Raw genomic sequence first — 24,394 nt, forward strand, 5'->3', positions numbered from 1 at the left:
GCGATTTACTTTGAGATGCAAATTTTCATCTACCTCTCTCAGTGAACACACACACACACACACACACACACACAGGAGCTGCTCCGTATGCAGAGATACAGGAAATCGCCGTCGTTCACGCCCTTCCCAAATCATCGACTGGACGGAAAGGTGAACAAGGTTTGATGTTTTTAATTTTAATTCTTTATCCAGCGTGCTTTATTTGATTTCTTTGAGCCTTTTTGTTTGTGAGTGTGTGGAGCTTACACTTTGTGGTTTGTGCGTGTTTGGAGCCACCAGCTGATTGACACCTTCAACGCACAGTGTTTGATTGAAAGTTATGGGTTGTATTTTTGAGGTTTATTATGAATGATGGAGTTCACTGTTTATTCTTATCAGCTATATTTGACACAGTTTCTCAACTTTGTAAATTCACCTCCTGAATGATCACACATGGGATGTTCTCAGCTGTAGAGCAACTGAACACATGTCAAAAGTGAACAGAAGTTCAAAGCAGACAGATTGAGTGGATCCTGCTGAGAGGTGAACACACACACAAAGTGGATCATGTGTGTTTTGTGTGTCACATTAACTTCGTCTGCAGCTCACAAACTGTTCAAAAGAGAAGCTGAACTACCTGTGGAGGGTTTACAGTCCTGTCACCAGCTGGATCTGGGTTTGTTCTTGACAATAGATTAGCAGAGGTTATGTGCTCCCTCACACATACTGTTTCTAAAGTCTCTAAATGATGCAGTCTATTCTAGAAGATGCATTTGTAGCAAGGCGAGCATACGATAAAGTGTAGAACAGAAAACAAGTTTAACTGGGCTGACAACGCCACCTGGGGAGTTTCATCCCCGGAAATACAAGAATGATGCTTTCTCAGCTTCTTGACTCACTCGGTTTGACTCCATGGCCTTTAGATCCACTTCTTTTCCATCCATTTGTTCCTTTGAGGCAGTTTCTCCTGCCGATCCCACTTTGTTGCGTTCCTCGGCCATTGTGCGTAAATTGTGCAAATCCTCTTCTTTAAACACAACTTGATCCAAAACGCAGTCTTGGCTTTGGCTCCGCGCAGCAGAAGATCCAAAGCTTGATTCCAGCGTGGTGTAATTGGAAGCATCCTTGTCCACGCCACTATTGTTCTTTAGCATCTATGGCTACACAGGCTTCAGGTCCGAGTCTGGAGGGAAGATTTTCTACTAATGTAGCGGCTGTTTTAAACATCACTGCACAGTCGCACTGAACCACAGGAGTGCAAGGTTTCTCACACTGAAGACCAGGACCACGTCATCCATTTAAGTCCTTTATTCCAAGCAACAAAGGAAGAATATTACATGTCCATGTCCACAGGTAGAAAATCTGTGTGCTCCCACACCTGTAGCTCACTCAACACCACAGAGCAACGTCACAGGCGTCCATATAAAGGGAGGATCTGACCTTTACCAAATTAAATCATGTTTTTACTTGGTGTTAATTCAAACGTAAACATTTGTAATCTCTAGTTATGTTTTTAAATTGTTTTATCAACTCAACTTTACCTTAAAGCAATATTTAGATTTTTAACTTTAGATTTTACCCTCAACTTTTAACACAGGAAATTTCTATAATTTGAACCAAAATAATATTCAAAGTTTTCCTGTATATGGCTCTCACACTTGTCAAGAAGCCATGCCACAGGTGAAGGGTCTCCAAATCCTAAATGACTGCGAGGAGAATCAGCGGCTAGTCCAAAAAGTGCCAGATTGGGAAGCTTCACGATGGAACAGAAAGGTTACTGAAGCTCTGCACAGTCATGAAGATTTCCCCAGTTTTCATGATTTTGCTAACTTCATGTCTATGGAAGCCCAAACAGCTTGTAACCCCATCACTTCCTTTAATGCCCTTCATCCCCCAGAACCCACTGTGAACAAACAAAGTTATGTTTGTAGGGACAGAGCTAATGTTGTCAGCACACAGGTAGCTGCAAATAATGAGAGCAAAGAGGTAAACAAAGGAAACACAAGGCCCCCATGTCTGTTCTGCTATGACTCCAGGCATCAGCTCCATGTTTGTTCAAAGTTCATGTCCAAGGCTCTGGATGAGAGAAAAACCTTTGCAAAAGAGAAAGCACTTTGCTATGGCTGTATGAAGCCTGCTCATAATAAAAGGGCTGCTACAATTCAGCTGAGTGTTTTTTATCATTGCTGTTTATTTTACAGTCAAATTCAGTTCTCTTTAAGGGAGCTGTAAAAATGTGTGTTAGAAAAAGCTCTTCAATAATAATTATCAGTTAACACTGGTGAGATGATGAGAAACGAATCGGTGGTTTATGATGGAGGAAAGATTTCACACACACACACAAACACACACACACACACACACACACACATACACATGACAGAAGTGAAGAGAGAAGTAAAGAGTGAAGCAGGGTGAGTGTTTATCCACAGTTTTTATATCTTCACTTCTGTACTCTCAGTTTCCTCCTGTCAACTGAACACAGACACTTTCTAATGACGTCACAGCTTCCATTCATATGAGCTCTGTGTGTGTGTGTGTGTGTGTGTGTGTGTGTGTGTGTGTGTGTGTTTGTGTGTGTGTTCGCATGTCTTTGTGTGTGTGTGTGTGTGTGTGTGTGTGAGACTGTGTGTGTGTGTGTGTCTGTACAGTCGTGTCTGTGGGTTCGTGTGTGTCTGTGGGTGTGTCTTTGTGTGTGTGTGTGTGTGTGTGTGTGTGTGTGTTAGATCAAACTGGTTTCTCCTGTTTGTCTTGTTTTGTTTTCCGGCCGACACCTTGGTGTGAACCTAGTGACAAACACAGAACGAGCGCCCAGCCTGAGCTATTGTTATTATCTCTACTACAGTGTATGTGTGTGTGTGTGTGTGTGTGTGTGTACTGTCGTGTCTGTGTGTTTGTGTGTGTTCGCTTGTGTGTGTGTGTGTGTCTGTTTGTGTTTGTACAGTCGTGTCTGTGTGTTCGTGTGTGTGTAACTGTGTGTGTTTGTGTGCGTTTGCTCGCGTGTGTGTGTGTCTGTACAGTCGTGTCTGTGTGTGTGTGTGTGTGTGTGTGTGTGTGTGTGTGTTAGATCATGTCTCCTGTTTCTCTTGTGTTGATCTCTCAGTGAGTGTTTCTGTGTTTCCTCTCAGACTGACTTCAGATCAGATCATGGATGTGAGTTTAGAGGAAGAGGAGGACGGAGCAGAGTCTCCTGTACCCAGCTGTCTGTCTCTGAAGAGTGATCGGTCCATTGGTCGTCTCTTAGACTTCAGTAAAGGAGCTGGACCCTCGGACACAAAGTAAGTCTTCTTAGCAAAGAAACAAACCATGAAAGCTTCTCATCATCCACAGCTGTAGCCCTTTTTATATTTACAGCTTCTTTTATAGTTTTGTCCTCAGAGAGTTTATTAAAGATTCATATCATAAAAATATCAAATGTGTTGTTTTTGTACAGAGTTCAGAGGAGCAGACAGAGAGCAGAGTCTCCTGTACCCAGCTGTCAGTCTCTGAAGAGTGATCGCTCCAAAGGTCATCCTTATAACCTCAGAACTAAAGGTGGACCCTCGGACACAAAGTAAGTCTTCTTACTAACTCTTTGTCTCTTCAGATGTTTTAGGAGGGTTAAAACACAAGAAACAATCATCTCCCTGCAGACTATGAGCTGAATCCAAACAGAAGAATTTCTTTCTTTCTTTTTTAATTTCATCTTTATTTATTATATTTCTTTGTATTTCTTTGTTTTATCATAGTTTATGACCAACTTTAGTTCCCTCAGCCGAGACTGGACAACATTAAATGCTGATTGCATTAACTCAAAAGCTTGTGCAACAGATGTTGAGCAACAATAGATGATAGTATCATCATCATCAAAGTGATACATGGAATTCAACACATTTTCACACAGATTGTTAATATGAATGGAAAATAAAATGGGTCCTAATATTGAACCCTGTGGGACCTCCTTTTGAGATTTCTAAAAAGGACAAAGTGGATCCTGCCGATAGTTGTCAAACCATTGTGCTGCTTGCTTTGACAGGCCAATTTGATGTAAGATGTTGATCAATAATCTGTAATCAACAGTATCAAATGCCTTTTGAAGGTCAATAAATAGAGCTACACAACATTTTTTGCAATCAATGGCTTCAAAAATGTCATTTCAAACCTTAAATGCATCTGTAACAGTGCTATGTTGTTTTCTCAAGCCTGACTGATATTTAGAAAGGACATTATTATCCTCCAAGAAGTCCTTCAATTGATCACTAACTATTTTCTCAAACACCTTGGCCAGAATGCAAAGTTTTGAAATTGGCCTGTAATTATTTACAACGGAAGTGTCACTTCCTTTTAACAGGGGAAGATCAAAGGCAGATTTCCAAACCTTTGGGATTTCATTACTGATGAAACTCAAGTTAAAGATACGTGAAAGAGGTTCAGCTATGAAATCAGCAGCCAATTTAAGAAAGAATTGCTCGAGTTTATCAGGACCTGCTGATTTTCTGGAGTCCAGTTACTTTAGTGCACTCTGCACCTCAGTGGCAGACACTGACATACATTGAAAAGACAGATTGGCTTGACTGTCAACCTGAGGGGACACTGAAGCATTTTCATTATTTGTGTCAGACTTTCACAATTCGTGGTGCAAAGAGTCAAATAAAAAGCCAGCTGAAATGGAAGGAAGTGAAGTGGGCGGCGTTGAGCGAGATGGTGGAGTACATCACCATCACACAACAGGAATGTCATCACAGAGCCCATCTACCCAGAGGTGGTGCACATGTTTGCAGGACATTGTCCTGAACATGACGGTGTTACCTGCTCTCTATCATCTGAGTGTTTAGATTGTGTTTGATAAATCTTCATATTTTCTTTTTTTTTTAATTAAATGATTTTAATGATTTTTTCCCCCATTATTTATAATGACAGCAACAAACATAAAAAAGAACATGTAAGGTTTATGGTAGTGGCAAAAATCTCAAAAATCCTGAGGATCAACAGCTTAGGGTCTAGAGGAACCCTCACACCTGTGACACATGAACGGCTGTGTAACACTTCCAACCACAAAGTCTGAACACTTCAGCAGTCCCAAGGACAGTGAAGCAAAGTACCTTTCATTTCACATTTAACATACATCAGGGGTGTTGGGCTCAAATGTATTTAGCCAGATTGGTGTTATATAGGTTCTCATTAACCACTTGAATTAAATGAATTAGAAGTGGGTGTTTGTGGATTGTGTTTGGGCTTTTAAGCAGACTCCTTGCCATTCTTCCACTGAAATGTCAGTGTTTAGGTCCACACTCCACGCCCCCCTTTTATTAAATGAGAAGAGTTGCCTCTTTCCAATTTCCTTTCAAATTGCCTCCGTTGTTTTTGTACCTCCGTGGACAGGTCCGGGAAAAATACAACGTGTTGATCGTGGTACATCACTTTTCCTCTTTGTCGCGCCGCCTTCATCACCTTCACCATGTCCTGATAGTTGAGAAAATTCATGATGATGGTATGGGGGGGGACCGTTCAGAACTTTTCGACCCGGTAATCTGTGGGCCCGTTCTAAGACAGTTGGACTTGGTGGTGCATACTTACCCAAAACTTCTGGCAGCCAGGTTTGAATGAATGACACTGTATCTCCCCCTTCGGTTCCCTCAGGCAGACCGATCAGCCTCAGATTGGCTCGTCGATGTCTGTTTTCCATATCATCCAGTTTCATAGAAAGATCACAAACCTTTTTTGAAGGGACGACTCATTGCTAGTTAGCGAAGAGATGTCGTCTTCAGCTTTACTGATACGGGGTCAGCCTCTCGGAGAAAACAGCTATTGCCTCTCTTATTTCGTGGTTGGAAGTTAGGACTTCTCGCGTTTGAGTAGAGATGGCCACTCTCAATAAACATATGGCCGCTAAAGTGTTAGTCTCGTCGTCTACCTGGCCGCTAGCGCTAACATTAGCATTGTCCTCATCTTCTCTATCCAGCGAGGTGCGATCTTTGCTAGCGTCGTTGACGTCATCGACTTCACCCACTTTTTACGGTTTATATTTACGTGTGTTTGGCATTTTTGTAGAGAAAATTGTAATATACTCGGTACTGGTGCAAGCGTGGACAACTGAGTGACTCCATGTTGAAATGGAAAAGCAAAATTGGGTCCAATAGGTCGGAGCTCTGAATCTTGCTGCCTTTCAGGTAGATGCCATAACCGGAAGTTAATCTTCATATTTTCTATCAGTCAACCATCAGTTTAGTTCTAAAGACATGTCTTCACAGGGGGACGAAGAGGACTCATGTTAGAGAGGAGGAGACGTCCTGTCCTCAGTTTGGAAAAAGATCCAGACCAGGAGCTGGACTGCAGACAGTCAGTCAGAGCAGCACTGAACAAAGTAAGACTGTACACCTTTGTGCTTCTGTGATCTCCTCCTAAAACACGACTGATATTGGTCAATATCAAAAGTCTAGAAATTAAAACTCTTTTTACTTATTTTACAAAAACATCTGAAAACAATAATCAGATTGTGTCATTCTCTCTTTCAGTAGATAGAGGTCAGCAGGAGGTTTTAGATCAACATAAGGTCAGTCTGAGGACGAGATGTGAACATGTGACTGAAGGAAGTGATGAAACAGGAAGTAGAGCCCCCCTCAACAGGATCTACACTGAGCTCTACATCACAGAGGGGCAGAGTGAAGAGGTGAACACCCAACATGAGGTGAGACAGATGGAGACAGACTCTCAAAAGAAGAAGACCCTCCATGAGACTCCAATCAAGTGCCAGGACCTCTTTAAAGCCTTACCCGACCAACAGGAACCAAAGACAGGAGCTCAACCCGACCAACAGAAACCAAAGACAGGAGCTCAACCCGACCAACAGGAACCAAAGACAGGAGCTCAACCCGACCAACAGGAACCAAAGACAGGAGCTCAACCTGACCAACAGGAACCAAAGACAGGAGCTCAACCCGACCAACAGAAACCCATCAGAGTGGTTCTGACAAACGGCGTGGCTGGTGTTGGAAAAACCTTCTCAGTGCAGAAGTTCACTCTGGACTGGGCCGAGGGCTCAGAGAACCAAGACGTCAGTCTGCTGATCCTGCTTTCATTCAGGGAGCTGAACTTGGTCAGAGATCAGCGCTACAGTCTTCTTGAGCTGCTCCGTGTTTTCCATCCAACATTACAGAAGCTGGCAGCAGAGACGCTCGCTGTCTGTAAACTGTTGTTCATCTTTGACGGCCTGGATGAAAGCAGACTGTCATTGGACTTCACAAACAGGGAGGTTGTGTCTGATGTCACACAGAAGTCATCGTTAAACACACTGTTCACAAACCTCATCAAGGGGAATCTGCTCCCCTCAGCTCTCATCTGGATCACTTCTCGACCTGCAGCAGCCAATCAGATCCCTCCTTCATATGTTGACAGGGTAACAGAAGTACGAGGCTTCACTGACGCCCAGAAGGAGGAGTACTTCAGGAGGAGGTTCAGTGATGAAGATCTGTCCAGCAGAATCATCTCACACATCCAGACATCCAGGAGCCTCCACATCATGTGTCTGATCCCGGTCTTCTGCTGGATCACTGCCACAGTTCTGGAGCACATGATGAGCACAGAGCAGAGAGGAGAGCTGCCCAAGACCCTGACTGACATGTACTCACACTTCCTGCTGGTTCAGACACAGAGGAAGAAGAACAAGTATGGTGAAGGATATCAGGTGAGTCCACATGAGCTGACGGAGGCCGACAGGGAAGTTCTTCTGAAGCTGGGGAGGCTGGCGTTTGAACATCTGGAGGACGGAAACATCATGTTCTACCAAGAAGACCTGGAGCGGTGTGGTCTGGATGTCACAGAGGCCTCGGTGTACTCAGGAGTTTGTACAGAGATCTTCAAAACAGAGTGTGTGATCTTCCAGAAAACAGTCTACTGCTTTGTTCATCTGAGCGTTCAGGAGTTTCTGGCTGCAGTCTACATGTTCCACTGTTTCACCAACAGGAACACAACAGTACTGAGGACCTTTCTGGGAGAAACACATGTAGATTCAACTCTTGATGTTCTTCTAAAGGAAGCAATGAAGAAATCCCTGGAAAGTCAGAACGGTCACCTGGACCTGTTTGTTCGCTTCCTTCATGGTCTTTCTCTGGAGTCAAACCAGAGACTCTTAGGAGGCCTGCTGGGTCAGACAGACAACAGTCCAGAAATGATCCAGAGAGTCATCAACAACCTGAAGGAGATGAACAGTGATTATTTCTCTCCTGACAGAAGCATCAACATCTTCCACTGTCTGACGGAGATGAAGGACCTCTCAGTCCATCAGGAGATCCAAGAGTTCCTGAAGTCAGGGAACAGATCAGAGAAGGAACTCTCTGAGATCCACTGCTCTGCTCTGGCCTACATGCTGCAGATGTCCGAGGAGGTTCTGGATGAGTTTGACCTGTGGAAGTACATCACATCAGACCAGGGACGACTGAGACTGATTCCAGCTGTGAGGAACTGCAGGAAGGCAAAGTAAGTCCAGATGTGATGAGCATTATAAATCAGTGTCGTGTACTAATAGTGCTGGGTGATATGACCTCAAAATTATCTTCTCTAACAGAGAAACGTTTTTCTTCAGTGTTTTCATTTGACCTGTTTTGTTCGTCTTCCATCAAGACAAAATGTGTTCAAACTTCCAGGTCGTGGATTGGACGTGTCTTCACGTGACTCTGTCCTGAAAATAATTGAAATAATTGACATGGGCGAGATGACATCGATTAATTGTTCTGAAAGTCGGTTTGTAATCATTTTAAATTAATTTCCCAGCCCTATGTAATAATTTAATAAACTAAAGTAAATCCTCTCTGGTCACTAAAAACTGTTCCTCTGTTAATGTTCAGGAGAAACAGTCAGTGGTAGTTTTTTTCATACGTGATGTTTTTGAGGTTTTTGTCCTGAGTTCATAAATGTTTTTGATAGTTTTTTTGTGAACACATTCAGGAGAGAATTCCCAAAGAAGTGACTGAGATGTGTGATAGTGTTAATCCCTGAAAAGAGAGATATCAGATGCTGTGAGCGCCCCCTTCCAGCCTCTGCAGGCATTACTAATCAATCATGAGCATCATCTCTGAACATGTCAGCAGGTAGATCACAGATAAAGTGTTCTTACAGGAGATCCTTCACCTCACTACATTTGATTCTTTGCTGACTTGTTTGATTTCTGGATCATTCTGCAGCAGTCTCTGTATTTTCACCTTTATAGAAGTGAGTCAGACGGCTGGAGAATGAGATGGTCCTCCTCCAGAGTTACTGTTCAATAACTTTCAAATGGTTTTCTACTGCAGAGAGAGTCCTCTGAATAGATCCCACTTTAGATCACTATAGACATGAGTTCATCCTAAATCAAACTCCATGTGTTTCCATGTGTAACCCTCCTGGATAAATGCACGTCTTTCTAGGTTCTGGAGGAGCGAGGTCATGAGCACAGTTACCATACACCACACACACACACACACACACACACACACACACACACACACACACACACACACAAACACACACACACACACATAGTTTAAGGAGGAGCAGCTTTGTTTGAGTCAAATCAGGATTTTGACCTCTAAATGAAATCATGAGCATGAATGATGTTTACCTTTATGAGTTCGAGGATCACTAAATCACATGAACTGGTTTGAATGACTTTGCAAAGCCATAACTTCTTTGCTAACAGGCAGAAAAAGGAGCACAATGAAGTGAGCAGCTGGCTGACTGAGACATGTGAAGTGCAGCTTTTTAAGATGACACACACTTCACTCAGTTTCATGACTTCTACAGGAACTCTTCTCACTCCTAACTGATGAATTATCCTCTGTCCATCTTTATCACTTAGTTCTGCTGTTTATCAACTTCTACATTTAACATGGTGACAACATGGTGACCATCTCTTACTCACTCTGGCTTCATAAAAAAAGAAACTCTCATCCTGCATCGCAGACTTTTACTTTGCTGCACATCAATCTGCACTGCAAAACTACTGTTGATTTTAGTCGTACAAAACTGCAACAATAAACTCACTGACTTAGTAATCACAGCTCGAGTGTGTTACATCAAATAAATACATGAACTGATGTTACGATCTCCGACTGGATCAGACCCAAAAGCAACACTCGTAAAACAGATTCAAACAATTTAATAAACAATTAAGTGACAGTGAGGGGGAGGGGGGGATGCATCCAGCCTGCACCCAGGTAGCCACGTCTACAGCCACACAGACTAACTGGGGAAAGAAACATGAGGATCACGGACAGGGAATACAAACAACACACAACAGGAAAGGAAGGATGATGATAGGGATCATGACAACTGATGAACTAAACCAATAATGATGTTGTTTATGACTCTTTTAATAAGTCTTTTTAGGCTGTTTTAGCAGCAGGGTTACACATCTGTAACATTTAGTAAATGATTGAAAGATGAAGAATGTGCAGGTTTGAAAAGCAGTGAGGAGACTTTTTGTGTCAGTGAGAGATTCCACTGATGTGTAAAGTTAAGACCAAACAGGACCTGTCAAACTTCAATCATCAGATGTGAGACGTGAATATCAACGCTTCTTTCATGACTATTAATTTTCTATTACATGTGTCACTACAGACTTTCTGCCTGTGAACTCTCAGAGACTCACTGGGACGTTGTGGCCTCAGCTCTGAAGTCCAACCCCTCCCATCTCAGAGAGCTGGACCTGAGCATCAACAACAATCTGCAGGATTCAGGAGTGAAGCTGCTGTGTGAGGGACTGCAGAGTCCAAACTGCAAGCTGGAGACTCTGAGGTCAGATCACTGACTATAGTATAGATATGAATATAATAGAAACTGTGTTGACTGTGTTTGAATTTCACCCATTCTTGAGAATTGGGAAACATCATGTCCCAGACAAACAAACAAAAGCTGTCATGTGGTTTAGCAACTACTTGTGCAGCAGAACACAAAGTGTTCAGGTTGATGGTATATCCTATAAACCTTTGTTTACTCAAAATGGTGTATAATGAAGTTGAACACTAGAAGCCAGAGGCTGAATTTGTGTTAGCCAGTGTTTACACTGGTCTTCCTGAACATGAAGATATTACCTGGATATAACGCTAGAGTTCACAGAGAAACACACACGGGACGCAGCGGACAAAGAGTTTTTAAACTAGTCAAACCAGAGACGCAGTGGTCAGATAAGAAGCAAATATTATCTTCACAACTTCACATGAATGACTCAGTTATTAAACACACTCTCTAAAGCTCACTGCTCAGACCATATTCAGCCTCACTTGTAAAGGTTTTGTCTGCGGTTGAGGAGGGGAAAGGTCCCACCATGAAATCAGATCTCCAGTCTGTTTCCGTGCAGATGAGATGTGATGGCGGCGGTTCCCAGAGGATGAGCAGGATCAGTGTGTTCCCTGTCGAGCGAGGCGATCTCCGTGGTTGTCCTGTTCATTGCAGGATGGAACCAGACGTGATCTTTACACTCTCTAAATACCGTTTTTAATTCGCTCTATGAATAAGACGCTCTGCGAGAATCTCCGTCCAGATGCGTTCAAGGTTCAAGGTTCAAGGTTCAAGGTTGTTTATTTCTCAAATATGCTCCATGTTAAACATACAGCACAGATGAAATTGCAATCCCCCCCAACCCCCCGTGCAAACCTGCAGTGCATAAAAAGAGCACTAAGAAAACTAGCAATAAAAAACGATACTATAAAACAGATAACTTAACTAAAGACATTTGGACAACAAATAACAAACGACAGACAATCGACAGACAAGGGCACTGGTGAGTATTTCACCATGGAGGTAGTATGTGGATAAATAATAGAACGGTCACCTGGACCTGTTTGTTCGCTTCTTTCATGGTCTTTCTCTGGAGTCAAACCAGAGACTCTTAGGAGGCCTGCTGGGTCATATAATAATATAAACAATATAAACAGAGTGCAGATTAAGTTAAAAAGTGAGGTAGTGCGTTGTAGAGTAGCAAATAGTGCAAATAGCATAAACAATAAACGGCTGTGCAGAGTTTTTTAGAGTGCGTGAATTAGTGGAGCACGTGAGAGGTGGAGGGGGGTGATGTCAGATGTTGTAGGGGCAGACTGTGGCAGGAGGCAGAGGGGGGAAGGGGGGCAGAGGGGGGAAGGAGGCAGCGGGGAAGAAGGCAGAGGGGACGAGTGGGGAGGAGAGCAGGGAGGGAGTTGAGTCTCCTGACTGCCTGGTGGAATAAACTGTTCTTGAGCCTGCTGGTTCGAGCACGGAGACTCTGCAGTCTCCTCCCAGACGGCAGCAGGCTGAAGAGGCTGTAGGACGGGTGGGTGGGGTCACCTGCAATCCTGGTGGCTTTGCGGGTGAGACGTGTGTTGTAAATGTCCAGAAGGGGGGGAAGAGAGACACCAATGATCTTCTCAGCTGCTCTCACGATGCGCTGCAGAGTCTTACGGCAGGACACGGTGCAGGCGCCGTACCACACGGTGATGCAGCTGGACAGGATGCTCTCAATGGTGCCTCTGTAGAATGTGTGCATGGAGGATGGGGCTCTCGCTCTCCTCAGTTTGCGGAGGAAGTAAAGGCACTGATTAGCTTTTTTGGCCAGTGATGCAGAGTTGAGGCTCCAGGACAGGTCTTCGAAGATGTGCACACCCAGGAACTTGGTGCTGCTGACCCTCTCCACTGCAGCACCGTCGATGGTCAGAGGAGCATGCTGGGTGTGCGTTCTCCTGAAGACCACCACAAACTCCTTTGTCTTCTCCACGTTCAGATGGAGATTATTGTCCTTGCACCACAAGGCCAGCCTGCTCACCTCACTCCTGTAGATTGTCTCATCGTTGTTGTTGATGAGACCCACCACAGTCGTGTCGTCTGCAAACTTAACGAAAAGGTTGGAGCTGGAAGATGGGGCGTAGTCATGGGTCAGCAGAGTGAAGAGGAGGGGGCTCAGCACACATCCTTGGGGGGCCCCTGTGTTCATCATGATGGTGCTGGAGGTGTTGCTGCCGACCCGAACTGCCTGTGGTCTCCCTGTCAGGAAGTCCAGCAGCCAGTTGCACATGGAGGTGTTTAGGCCCAGGTTGTCCAGTTTGTGGATGAGCTGCTGCGGGATGATAGTGTTGAATGCTGAGCTGAGTGGAGGGCAGTGGAGATGGCGTCGTCGGTCAATCGGTTAGGCCAATATGCAAACTGGTTGGGGTCCAGGGTGGAAGGGAGGGCAGACTTGATGTGCTGCATGACTAGCCGCTCGAAGCACTTCATGAGGATGGGGGTTAGTGCGACCGGGCGGTAGTCATTGTAGGAGGATGGAGACGACTTCTTGGGGACCGGGATGATGGTGGTGGCTTTGAAGCATGTGGGGACAACAGCTTGGCTCAGAGAAGTGTTGAAGATGTCGGTGAGGACATCTGTGAGCTCCTCAGCACAGTCTCTCAGGACACGACCTGGGATGTTGTCAGGACCTGATGCTTTCCGTGCATTTGTCCTCTTGAGGGATCGCTTCACGCTATCCCGGGAAAGCGTCAGTACCTTGTCGCCAGGAGAAGGTGGCGTCTTCTGTGCTGGAGTGCTGTTGTCTGCCTCAAAACGAGCAAAGAAATTGTTGAGGTTGTTTAGCAGAGAGGTGGAGCTGTCACAGGTCTGCGGAGGGGGCTTGTAGTCCGTGATGGTCTGGACCCCCCGCCACAGGTTCCTGGTGTTTCTGCTGTCGGTGAAATGGTCTGAGATCCTCCTGGAGTATTGCCTCTTGGCCAATCTGATGCCTCATGACAGGTTGGCCCTGGCAGTCCTTAGGCCCACCGCGTCCCCAGCTCTGAAGGCAGTGTTCCTGGCCTTCAGGAGCCTGTGGACTTCACCTGTCAGCCATGGCTTCTGATTGGCCCGAATGGTGAAGGTCTTAGTGACCGTGACATCGTCCATGCACTTTTCCATGTAGGACGTGACGGTCTCAGTGTACTCCTGGAGGTCGGTGATGTTGTTGTTGGTGGCTGCTTGTTTAAACATGTTCCAGTCAGTGGTGGAGAAGCAGTCCTGGAGTGCTTCTGTGGACCCCTCAGGCCACACCCGTACCTGCTTCCTAACTGGTTTGGTGACTTTAACCAGTGGCCTGTATGCCGGCATTAGCATAACAGTGGTGTGGTCTGAGGCCCCGAGGTGGGGGACGGCTTTGTAGGCCCCTTTGTTTACAGTGTAAACATTGTCCAGAATGTTGTTGCCTCTAGTGGGAAACTTGATGTGACCATGAAGTTGTGGAAGCACACTCTTGGGGTTTGCATGGTTGAAATCCCCAGCCAGGATGAGAAAGGCATCAGGGTGTGCTGTCTGCTGCTCACTGATGTGCTTGTGGAGTTCATACAGAGCCTCACTCCTGCTGTTGGTGGAGCCAGGGGGATGTATATTGCTACCAGCAATATGGCACTAAATTCCCTCGGCAGGTAGAATGGCCGGCATTTAATAACCATAAACTCCACAAGTGGTGAGCAGTGCTTACATACTACCACCGCGTCTCGGCACCAGGCATCACTGATGTAAACACACAGTCCCCCGCCGCGGGTCTTACCCCCCTCGACGAGCTCTCTGTCTGCCCGGTAGCACGTTAGCCCGGCTAGCTGAATGGCATGGTCTTGAACGCTGTCGTGAAGCCATGTCTCCACAAAAACAAAGACACAACACTCACTCACAGTCCTGGAAGTTGTGCGGAGTAAGCGAATGTGGTCCAGTTTATTGTCCAGCGAGAGCACGTTGGCCAGAGTGATGGTCGGGATAGCCGGCCGGTGAGGGCTAGCCGCTAGCCTAGCCCGGATACCTCCGCGCTTCCCCCTCTTCTGCTTCCTTGTATTCCGACAATGGCGCTTCCACTGTGGGCTGGTTGCAGGAGTGGGGGTCGGTGATCGAGCAGGCCTCCGGAGCAGACCGCAGTCCCGTAGCTCTTCCGCTACCACTGGATTTATCTTCGTATTTGTGGTTTTTCCAATGTCGAGCAGAACCTCACGGGTGAATGTGCGCCTTGGGGTTAGTGGACGCGACGAAGGCGGACAAATACACACAGATACACAACACAAAACACATAAAAACGCAGGTTTGCAGGGAGAGAGAGGAGCCAACGCGTACAACCGCGGCGCCATCTTGGATTGAACATCTTGGATGTTCAATGGATGATGCAAGTTGGGGATTCAGAACACTGTCATTCCTTGAGGCCTCGGGTTGCCTGCACGCCAAAACATTGAAAGAAAGAGCAGCGTGCTGTGAAGCAGGAGTAGACTTGTGTCTCTGGATGCTGGAAGCATTTGAAGAGAGAGAACAATGGGAGACGACTGCTTTTATTCACCCTAAACTTCACACCTATGTGTTAGCTGTTGCAGAGCATGCTGGGAGTAAGAGTCAGCTAAATAACTACTATTCTGGCTGTCCTCAATAAACACAGTGCTTTGTTATCCATTGAGTTTTTAGAGTTAGGCTCAGAGAGAGAGAGAGAGAGGGAGAGAGAGAGAGAGAGAGAGAGAGAGGAGCAGGGTGAAGAGGGAGACACAGTGAGATGACAAATAGCTGAACTGTCTGCTCTACAGAAGACGTGTAGAACCATATTTTAATGCAACATGAACTATATCCATATTAAAGATATTGTCTTATATCATGTTTCAATATATATATCCATCTATCTTAAATACTGGATATATCTCCCAGCCTTAATCTGCTGCCAAGACAAGACACGCCCAGTTACATCTCTAATATTTCTCTGACTCTGATCACTGTTGGAAATATTTGATGTGATGTAGGTACTCAACAATAAAAAGATATATAAAAAGGGTTTAGTCCATTTGAATTGAATTCAGATATTTAAATGTAAAGATTCTAATTAAATTCAACATATTGTACGTTTCAATCTAAGAATGATCAGGAAGTACAAAAACATGAATGAATCACTATAAAGTCCTTCAATGTGTGAATGAACAGATGATGATCACATCAGTGTATTCATGTGGACAACATCACACATTCATGTATAAAGCTCACTGTCATCTACATTTACTTCTTTTATTGTTTATTCAGATTGTGGGGCTGCAGGTTGTCAGAGAACAGCTGTTCTTCTCTGGCCTCAGCTCTGAAGTCCAACCCCTCCCATCTCAGAGAGCTGCAGCTGAGTGACAACGAGCTGCAGGATTCAGCAGTGAAGCTCCTGTGTGATTATCTGCAGAGTCCAAACTGCAGACTGGAGACTCTGAGGTCAGATCACTGACTGTGTCATTCATTTGAATCATTTCAATCCACATCCTCCATTGTTGCACATTTCAGGATTTATATATTTTCAGTATTTGTCTGAATTTAAATCTCTGGATATTTAATGATTTAGGAGATTTCTTATTCTTGAAGTTTCTGAATAATTTAGAGATTTGATGTGAAAATGTTTTTGTGACTCTGTGAAGTAAAGTTGAACAAGGTGCACATGAAGCCTCTGGTTTCCTCTGGTTCTGTTAAGAAGTGAAATCATGAAGACTTGTGATTGAATAATGTGCGATTTGATAAATGTAGTAACATCACAGAGCTGACTGAGATCAGCAGCCTGTTCTTCATCTGTGCACATGAACAGCTGGATGAATGTTGAGCTGACATTTGGAGGATTTAGATTTAGTGAATACACAATCAGAAATGATCCTCTAATCATTTAGAGAAAACTTGATTCATCAGGACAAAGTGATGTTGAGATACTCATCACAATCTGAACACATGTGACTGGATTATACATTATTTTTATTCTTCTTTTATTCTTTATTCAGATTGTGGGGCTGCAGTTTGTCAGAGATCAGCTGTTCTTCTCTGGCCTCAGCTCTGAAGTCAAACCCCTCCCATCTCAGAGAGCTGAACCTGAGTGACAACGAGCTGCAGGATTCAGGAGTGAAGCTGCTGTGTGATTATCTGCAGAGTCCAAACTGCAGACTGGAGACTCTGAGGTCAGATCACAGACTGTAGTATAGATATGAATATAATAGAAACGATGTTGACTGTGTTTGAATTTCACCCATTCTTGAGAATTGGGAAACATCATGTCCCAGTCAAACAAATTTAAAAATACCATTTACAAATGAACTTATTCCTTTTTAATGAAAATCCCTTTAAAAGATTTTAATGATGAAACTAATTTGAAATCCCAAATGTTGGTTCTGATTTCTTTGTTTCATGTCTAAACCTGCCCGATGGCAGAAAACAATTTAAAACTTTAAACTATTTAAAAAAGAGTCAAACTCTTCAAACTATAAAACCTTCTGATACTAAAGGTGTAAAATACTATTATAGTCATCGACACTTTAAAATGTTGTTTTTAGGAACATTTGGACCTGTTAAAGTTGTGTCCCAGATTTGAGTCAACTCTGTCAGACTTTTACAGAAACATCAAATAATCAGACATAAAAAGAGGTGAGCTACAACATCAAGGACCCCCGTCTTATTCCTGCTTTTAAAAAGGGGGGGGATGCTGTTCAAACATGGTTCACATTTTGATTTGTTGAGAACTTGATGAAATGATTTAACTATCAGCTGTGTCTCTACTCGGGCTGTAACGCTACACAAACATTTGGGTTGGGTACGGTTCTCAGTTCTGAAGATTGGGTTGGGTACATTTTGGGTCCAGTAAGGGACCTGATGCAACACTTTCTTTTTCTTTATCAGGAACATTTACAACTTCCCTTTTACACATTGTCTTAAGTTCAGCATGGACAGTTCAGACTTCACCTGCTCAGGTTTCTTTTTCATGACATTTTAAATGAAACATTCAAAAATAACATCAAATCAAATATACTTATAACCAAAAGAGTCTCCAATCAATAAAAGAAATGAATGAAATAAAATCATCCATATAGCCTATAGTCTATATAAAAAGATGTGTTTTAAATGACAGACACAAACACTGACACCTTTCTGTTTATGAAGTCAGCACTTTTCAGAGCACAAAATAAAGCTGGGACAGTTTCATCCCACAACTATTCATATTTCCCTCTGTCAATATAAGAAGCTGTAAAAACACAAAGTCCCATTCTGCATGTAATCCACTGTAATAAAAACAGCAGTGGTGTTTGTTATGTCTTTGGCCCGTTCAGAATTATTATCAAGAGGCTGTTTAAATGCAAAGGAGACTTGGCTTTGCTCCACACTCTCTTTGTTCCTGCTTGCAGTGATGTTCACGTTGGCGTGCTATCTTTTTGACTGCTTTAATAAGTTGGATGTGTTGTCAACGTACCCGACAGCTTCACTGCTGTCACTCCTGTGAGCGCTCGATACACTTGAATTGTGCACTGGCACACAGATTTTAGCCCAGGCTTTCTGTCATGAAAAAGACTTTTGGTTCAAGGGTTTAAAAGCATCAGATCCCGACAACAGACGGGTTCAAATCCAGATTGAAATGAAAAAAGTCCTGAGAAGAGTGGAGAGTGACAGCAGGGCACGAGGACAACAGAAGGGAGAAGAGAAGTTTCAGCCACAGTGGCAGACAGCTGGAGCTGGAACACGCTGCAGCTACATTTCTACTTAGATTAAAGACTAGATCCTGGTAAAGATCAAGGTTATTCACAAAGCATGTCAGTCCTTAAGAGAGCTCCTAAAGTCCAAATGTAAGGATGAAGAGTTTCTCCCTCAGAGAAGAAAGGAGGAGAGAAAGGTGACAGCTCTATCACAGCCTCATATTAATATCAAATAGATTCAGTCCACTCTTACAGTTACCAGCATGCTGAACAAATACATTAGCATCACAATGCTTCAAGACTTCATTGTTGACTGTTATTGTCAAAAATTCAAACTTAAGTCCTCCCTCCTCAAAGCTGTAAACCATGAAACACTGGATATATAACATGGGTTTAGTCCATTTGAAATGAATTCAGATATTTAAATGTAAAGATTCTAATAAAATTCAACATATTGTACGTTTCAATCTAAGAATGATCAGGAAGTACAAAAACATGAATGAATCACTTTGATGTCCTTCAATGTGTGAATGAACAGATGATGATCACATCAGTGTGTTCATGTGGACAACATCACACATTCATGTATAAAGCTCACTGTCATCTACATTTACGTCTTTTATTCTTTATCTAGATTGAGGGCCTGCTGTTTGTCAGAAATCAGCTGTTCTTCTCTGGCCTCAGCTCTGAAGTCCAACCCCTCCCATCTCAGAGAGCTGGAGCTGAGCTACAACAAGCTGCAGGATTCAGGAGTGAAGCTGCTGTGTGATTATCTGCAGAGTCCAAACTGCAGACTGGAGACTCTGAGGTCAGATCACTGACTGTGTCATTCATTTGAATCATTTCAATCCACATCCTCCATTGTTTCACATTTCAGGATTTATATATTTTCAGTATATGTCTGAATTTAAATCTGATTTAAATGATTTAGGAGATTTCTTATTATTGAAGTTTCTGAATAATTTAGAGATTTGATGTGAAAATGTTTTTGTGACTCTGTGAAGTAAAGTTGAACAAGGTGCACATGAAGCCTCTGGTTTCCTCTGGTTCTGTTAAGAAGTGAAATCATGAAGACTTGTGATTGAATAATGTGTGATTTGATAAATGTAGTAACATCACAGAGCTGACTGAGATCAGCAGCCTGTTCTTCATCTGTGCACATGAACAGCTGGATGAATGTTGAGCTGACATTTGGAGGATTTAGATTTAGTGAATACACAATCAGAAATGATCCTCTAATCATTTAGAGAAAACTTGATTCATCAGGACAAAGTGATGTTGAGATACTCATCACAAGCTGAACACATGTGACTGGATTACACATTATTTTTATTCTTCTTTTATTCTTTATTCAGATTGAGGGGCTGCAGTTTGTCAGAGATCAGCTGTTCTTCTCTGGCCTCAGCTCTGAAGTCCAACCCCTCCCATCTCAGAGAGCTGGACCTGAGTGACAACGAGCTGCAGGATTCAGGAGTGAAGCTGCTGTGTGATCTTCAGAAGAATCCAAACTATGGACTGGAGACTCTGAGGTCAGTCTCTCAGTGTTCTTTAGTAAAGCCTCCACATATCAGCTCATACATATATTTACATTCTTGTTGTTTGTTGTTGGAGAAATCCTTTTCTTGGTTCTCTACTACAAAGAGAGTTCAACATACTCAGGGTTTGTTTTCTGTGATCTGGCTTCACTAACCCTGACAGAAGAGATGGTGCTGAACAGTCACATTAAGCTGCTTATCAAGCTGAGAAGTAAACCCAGAGTTTCTTAAAAGGGGCGGAGCTATCTTCATATAACCTATCACAATATCTCACAGACTGTGAACAAACAATATGAATAATATGAAGAAGTTGAAGACAAACAGGCTCAAAGACTAAAGTTACACAGCTGCAGGAACAAATGCAGGAAGGACAACTGACAGAAACAAAGAAACATCAGAGAGGATTCATGTCCAAACTACGGCTTCTTCTATTTTCTTCCCATGGTTAGTTGACCTTTGACCTGACTATAATAAGTCCTGTTTCTTCTCTGAACTGAATGTGTTGCTCTGACTCTTTAAAGTGGAGAGGAGAACAGTCGGCTGTCAGAGCTGGTCGGACAGAACGACGCTGTGTGTGTGTCTGAGTGTGTGTGGACGTGAAGCTCTCATAACTCAGTGTAAACTCACACTCAGACACCAACATGAAACCGCTCAGTGTTAAAGTCCAAAGGTGGAGTGGGGGCGGAGCTTAGTTACAGCGCTGTGGGGGAATCTGATGACTCGCAGCTGATGAAAATGATTTCTGTCATCTCTCTTCTCTCATTAGCTGGTGATGATCTCTGTGATAATGTGAGTGATCAGGACTCTGGTGGAGCAGAGAGGAGCAGCTGATGATCCACAGAGGAGGAACCTCCACCATCTTGTGTGTGGAGAAGCTCTGCAAGCTGAGGAGAGCTTCATCCATCAGGGACTGACAGAGGAATCAGCTTACACTTCCTTTCAGTCATATTTCTTTTTTTCAATTGTATTTGTAATCACACATATTCAGAGACATTTGTACAGTACAGTCATTTGTGCTTAAACAATAGAGTGATTCCTCCTTTTATGTTTTTGTGCTTTAACACATAACACAATAAATCCGATGTAAGAGATGAGGTGATCTCCCACTGAAAAGAAAAACAACAAAACAAAGTATACAGGGGTTCATAACTAAAGGAAAAGCAGTTGAAAGAAAAGATGGGAGTTTAGGGGAGATATAGGATTTTCATTTTATCCAGAGATCCTCAAATGAGTTTTTGTGAAGCTTCAGAGAACAAGTGATCTGTGTCATTGAATAGATTCCATGAACTACATGGTAGCAGTCTTCCACTGGTGGAGGAACATTTCTTTGTTATGGCCTTTCTGCCAGCAATGCTCAGGCTTCCAAATGAGTATTTGGTTTAGTGGATGAATGCAGGTTAGCAAGGAAGACTTGTTCCCATTCCTGGGTAACATCTGACTTTAAAGACATCTGTTGGTTCTCTGTGGATCTCAAAGCAGAAGCTGTGTTTTTTAGGACAGAACAGGTGGTAGTGATTTGCTTCCTGTGAGCCACAATTCCTCCAGCAGCTAGAAGAGTCTATGGGTACATCTCAGTTCCCTTCATTGCATCCAAGTGTCCTCCACTTGTGTCTTAGTCCCTCCCAGCAGAGATGCACAGAGATATTGTCTGTCAGTAAAAAGACTTGGGTAGAGTCATCTCTCTCCTCAGATCTCCCTCCTCTCTCCTTCTTTCAGTATAAGAGCTTTGGGACCATCCTTAACACGGCCGGTCTAGAACTATGTGGGGTTGGGCCCAGGAGCCAGGAGATAGCACTGAAGAGAAGTGAGATAGAGTCTGTGTCGTGAGATTTCTGAACAGCTTTAATAAAGTATCTAATCAGACTCTTCCAACCCAATGTTCTCCATGAGATGGAGCTTGTGATCTTCCACTCAAACTCCCAGTATTTTCCCAAAAGCTTCTTCACAGATGTGGAAGTGAGTTTCCTTTTCCCATTTGTGTTTGATGTAGGTGGTATGTTCTCTGTGTTCCTCTTGTAGAGCTCTATACAACCTGCAAATGATTTGAATCCCAGAGTCCCCTCTATAGGCAGCTATGAAAACTTGTATGAGATTATTGTCAAAGACTTTTTCAGTCTCTGTCATCAAACTGTTTAAATGGTGGCGTATTTGAAGAAATCTTGAAGCAAAGAGTCTTTTCAGTGTTTGGAAATGTTTGCTGGTGTTGTAGAATATATCTATCTAATCAGATTGATCAGAGGGCCTCTCTCTCCCCCTCTCCCTCTGACTCTACACCCCCTACAGACATTCCAATGTTTATGACTCTGACGCCAAACTGATCTCCAAGGGGGTCGAAGACGCAGGAAAAACACCTTCCAAGAATTTCAATACGCATCTTCTAATCAGAAACCGTTTTAGGACATTGAGACTAACATTTTCATCCAACCAGGATTCAGATACGACAATGTACCATGAAAATGTAAAAAAATCAAACTGTCATCAAATGGTCCCTGCTCTTGTTTAAAACTTACACGGAGCACTACTGCCCCCCAGAGGTTGAAACGTAGAAGGTACTTTAAGTACCTCACATGGTTAGTTATTCTCAATAATTAGATTATAATCTGAAATTATATATCTAGATATTACTTTTTCTTTTTCCATTTTCTAAAAATCCATCTGTGTTTGATGTCATGTGTCGTTTTTGACTTAAGCTATCAGAGTAAAGCTGGCGTTCCACATCAAGCTGGAATTCAATAATGATTCATGTTTGGTTTTTATTAAAAGGTTATCACAATGCATTGTTACTTCAGTATAAGAGTTTGATTATATTTTGAGTATGTTCAGAGTTGTGCTGCGATGCAAACAGGTGGTTTGTCGCTGTTGTCGGACTTTCCAGCAGTGTGCGTCTATAAAACTGAAACCACACACACACACACACACACACACACACACTGAATAAGCTGCATTGAGATTTGTATCATGTTGGATTACAATTAAAGACGATTGAAGAAACTCCTGGATTGCTGCAGTCTTTCTAACAGAAGACTTAGGCCAGACTTGTATACCCCAGCATACTAACAACATTCACAAGTGGTCCTTCGAGCCGGATTATACAAACTGCGCTATGGCCACATCCAGAGAGTTGTATGATGGACAGCCGCCACAGAGTCCCCGTCCCAGCAGGATTCGCCGTATTCCCGGACATCTGGAGGACTACGAACTTGGCTATCCATTACAACACGAACATTCATCCAGCATGAGGCAAGTCTCACCACCGGGACCCGGTGATGAGTCAACAGATGAAAGAGCTTGAATTGGAACTGGACAATGTGCGATTAACATCACATACCCACACTGCTATTGCTCGTCCTTCATACCAACATGTTACATATCAGCCTCAGTACAGTAGCCTCCCACATCTAGAGCTGTCTAGTCCACACCATTCAATCCCTCCTATTAGAGCAAGAGAACAAACCATGTTGGTGTCGAGCAGAACAGAATCTCCACAGCCGCCTGCACCCCTATCGCAGCCTGTGTCCCCAGCTCCACTGACACAGCCGCCTGCATCCCTATCGCAGCCTGCGTCCCCAGCTCCGCTGACACAGCCGCCTGCCTACCTATCGCAGCCTGTGTCCCCAGTTCCGCTGACACAGCCGCCTGCCTCCCTATGGCAGCCTGTGTCCCCAGCTCCGCCCACACAGCCGCCTGCCTCCCTATGGCAGCCTGTGTCCCCAGCTCCGCCCACACAGCCGCCTGCATCCTCAAGGCAGCCAGTTACCCCATCTTGGCACCAGCAGGCTCCTGCTTCTTTGTCGCAGCATGTAGTGTCTATGACTCCAACTCTACCAACGCCATTAGAACCCTGTGTACAGCCCAGACTGTCTGAAACTACTGTGCCTCATCATACACGGGGTCCACTGCCTGCACCGATGCCGCAGGCTCCTGTAGTGCTCCCATCGATGCAAGCATCACCAGTTCAGTCTGCACCAATTGCATCCCAACAGCCATATAGTGCATTCCAGAGTTACAGACAGCCTGCTTCACAGCCTTATCCACATGCATATTACCCTGCACCACATCCTCATGAGCATCCCCAGTCAGGGCAGCATCCTGCATCCATGTGGACTCAGAACAATCCCAGCCTACCCAGTATGATGGAAATGGCAATTGCTTCATCATACGGAATCCCTAAACCTAAATTAGTTGTGTTCAGCTCAGGGAAAGAAAGTGACTTTCTTCTGCTTAAAAAGGGATTTGATAGTATACTTGGCCCTCACAGACATTTAACTGAAGACTACAAATATCGAGTCCTTCTTGACCATCTCCGATTTCCCTCAGCACTTCAAGTAGCTAAGAGGTTCGTGAATAGTTTCACACCATACACAAGTGCCATGCAAGCTCTGATGCAAAGGTATGGGCAACCCCGACAGCTTATACAGGGCGAAATAAAGACTATCCTGAATGCACCAGCAGTAAGACCTGGCGACTATCAAGGGTTTGAGGACTTTGCAGCAT

The 24,394-nt window shown here is 43.8% G+C and overlaps 2 protein-coding genes across 2 annotated transcripts in view; both read left to right on the forward strand.

Moving 5' to 3' along the window:
* LOC306822720 (V-set domain-containing T-cell activation inhibitor 1-like) overlaps positions 1-24,394 on the forward strand; it is a 134,239-nt gene that overhangs the window by 62,395 nt on the left and 47,450 nt on the right. The gene's annotated exons all lie outside the window — the stretch shown is intronic.
* LOC306822738 (uncharacterized protein) lies at positions 536-21,712 on the forward strand. Its single transcript, XM_079341936.1, has 11 exons — positions 536-2,393; positions 3,108-3,257; positions 3,413-3,532; positions 6,210-6,322; positions 6,474-8,433; positions 10,552-10,728; positions 15,964-16,137; positions 16,689-16,862; positions 19,000-19,173; positions 19,721-19,894; positions 20,667-21,712. The coding sequence occupies exons 1-11, from the start codon at positions 2,266-2,268 to the stop codon at positions 20,671-20,673; spliced, it is 3,351 nt and encodes a 1,116-aa protein (XP_079198062.1). The 5' UTR covers positions 536-2,265; the 3' UTR covers positions 20,674-21,712.

The sequence above is a fragment of the Symphodus melops genome (assembly GCF_947650265.1).
Source record: "Symphodus melops genome assembly, chromosome: 4".
Lineage (NCBI taxonomy): Eukaryota > Metazoa > Chordata > Actinopteri > Labriformes > Labridae > Symphodus > Symphodus melops.

Bases quoted from the DNA above. Each gene is read 5' to 3' on its own strand.
- LOC306822738 (XM_079341936.1), top strand. From the start codon at position 2,266: ATGATGAGAAACGAATCGGTGGTTTATGATGGAGGAAAGATTTCACAC. The intron at 3,533-6,209 runs GTAAGTCTTCTT...ATGTCTTCACAG, and splicing joins GGTGGACCCTCGGACACAAA to GGGGACGAAGAGGACTCATG. The intron at 19,174-19,720 runs GTCAGATCACTG...TTCTTTATTCAG, and splicing joins TGCAGACTGGAGACTCTGAG to ATTGAGGGGCTGCAGTTTGT.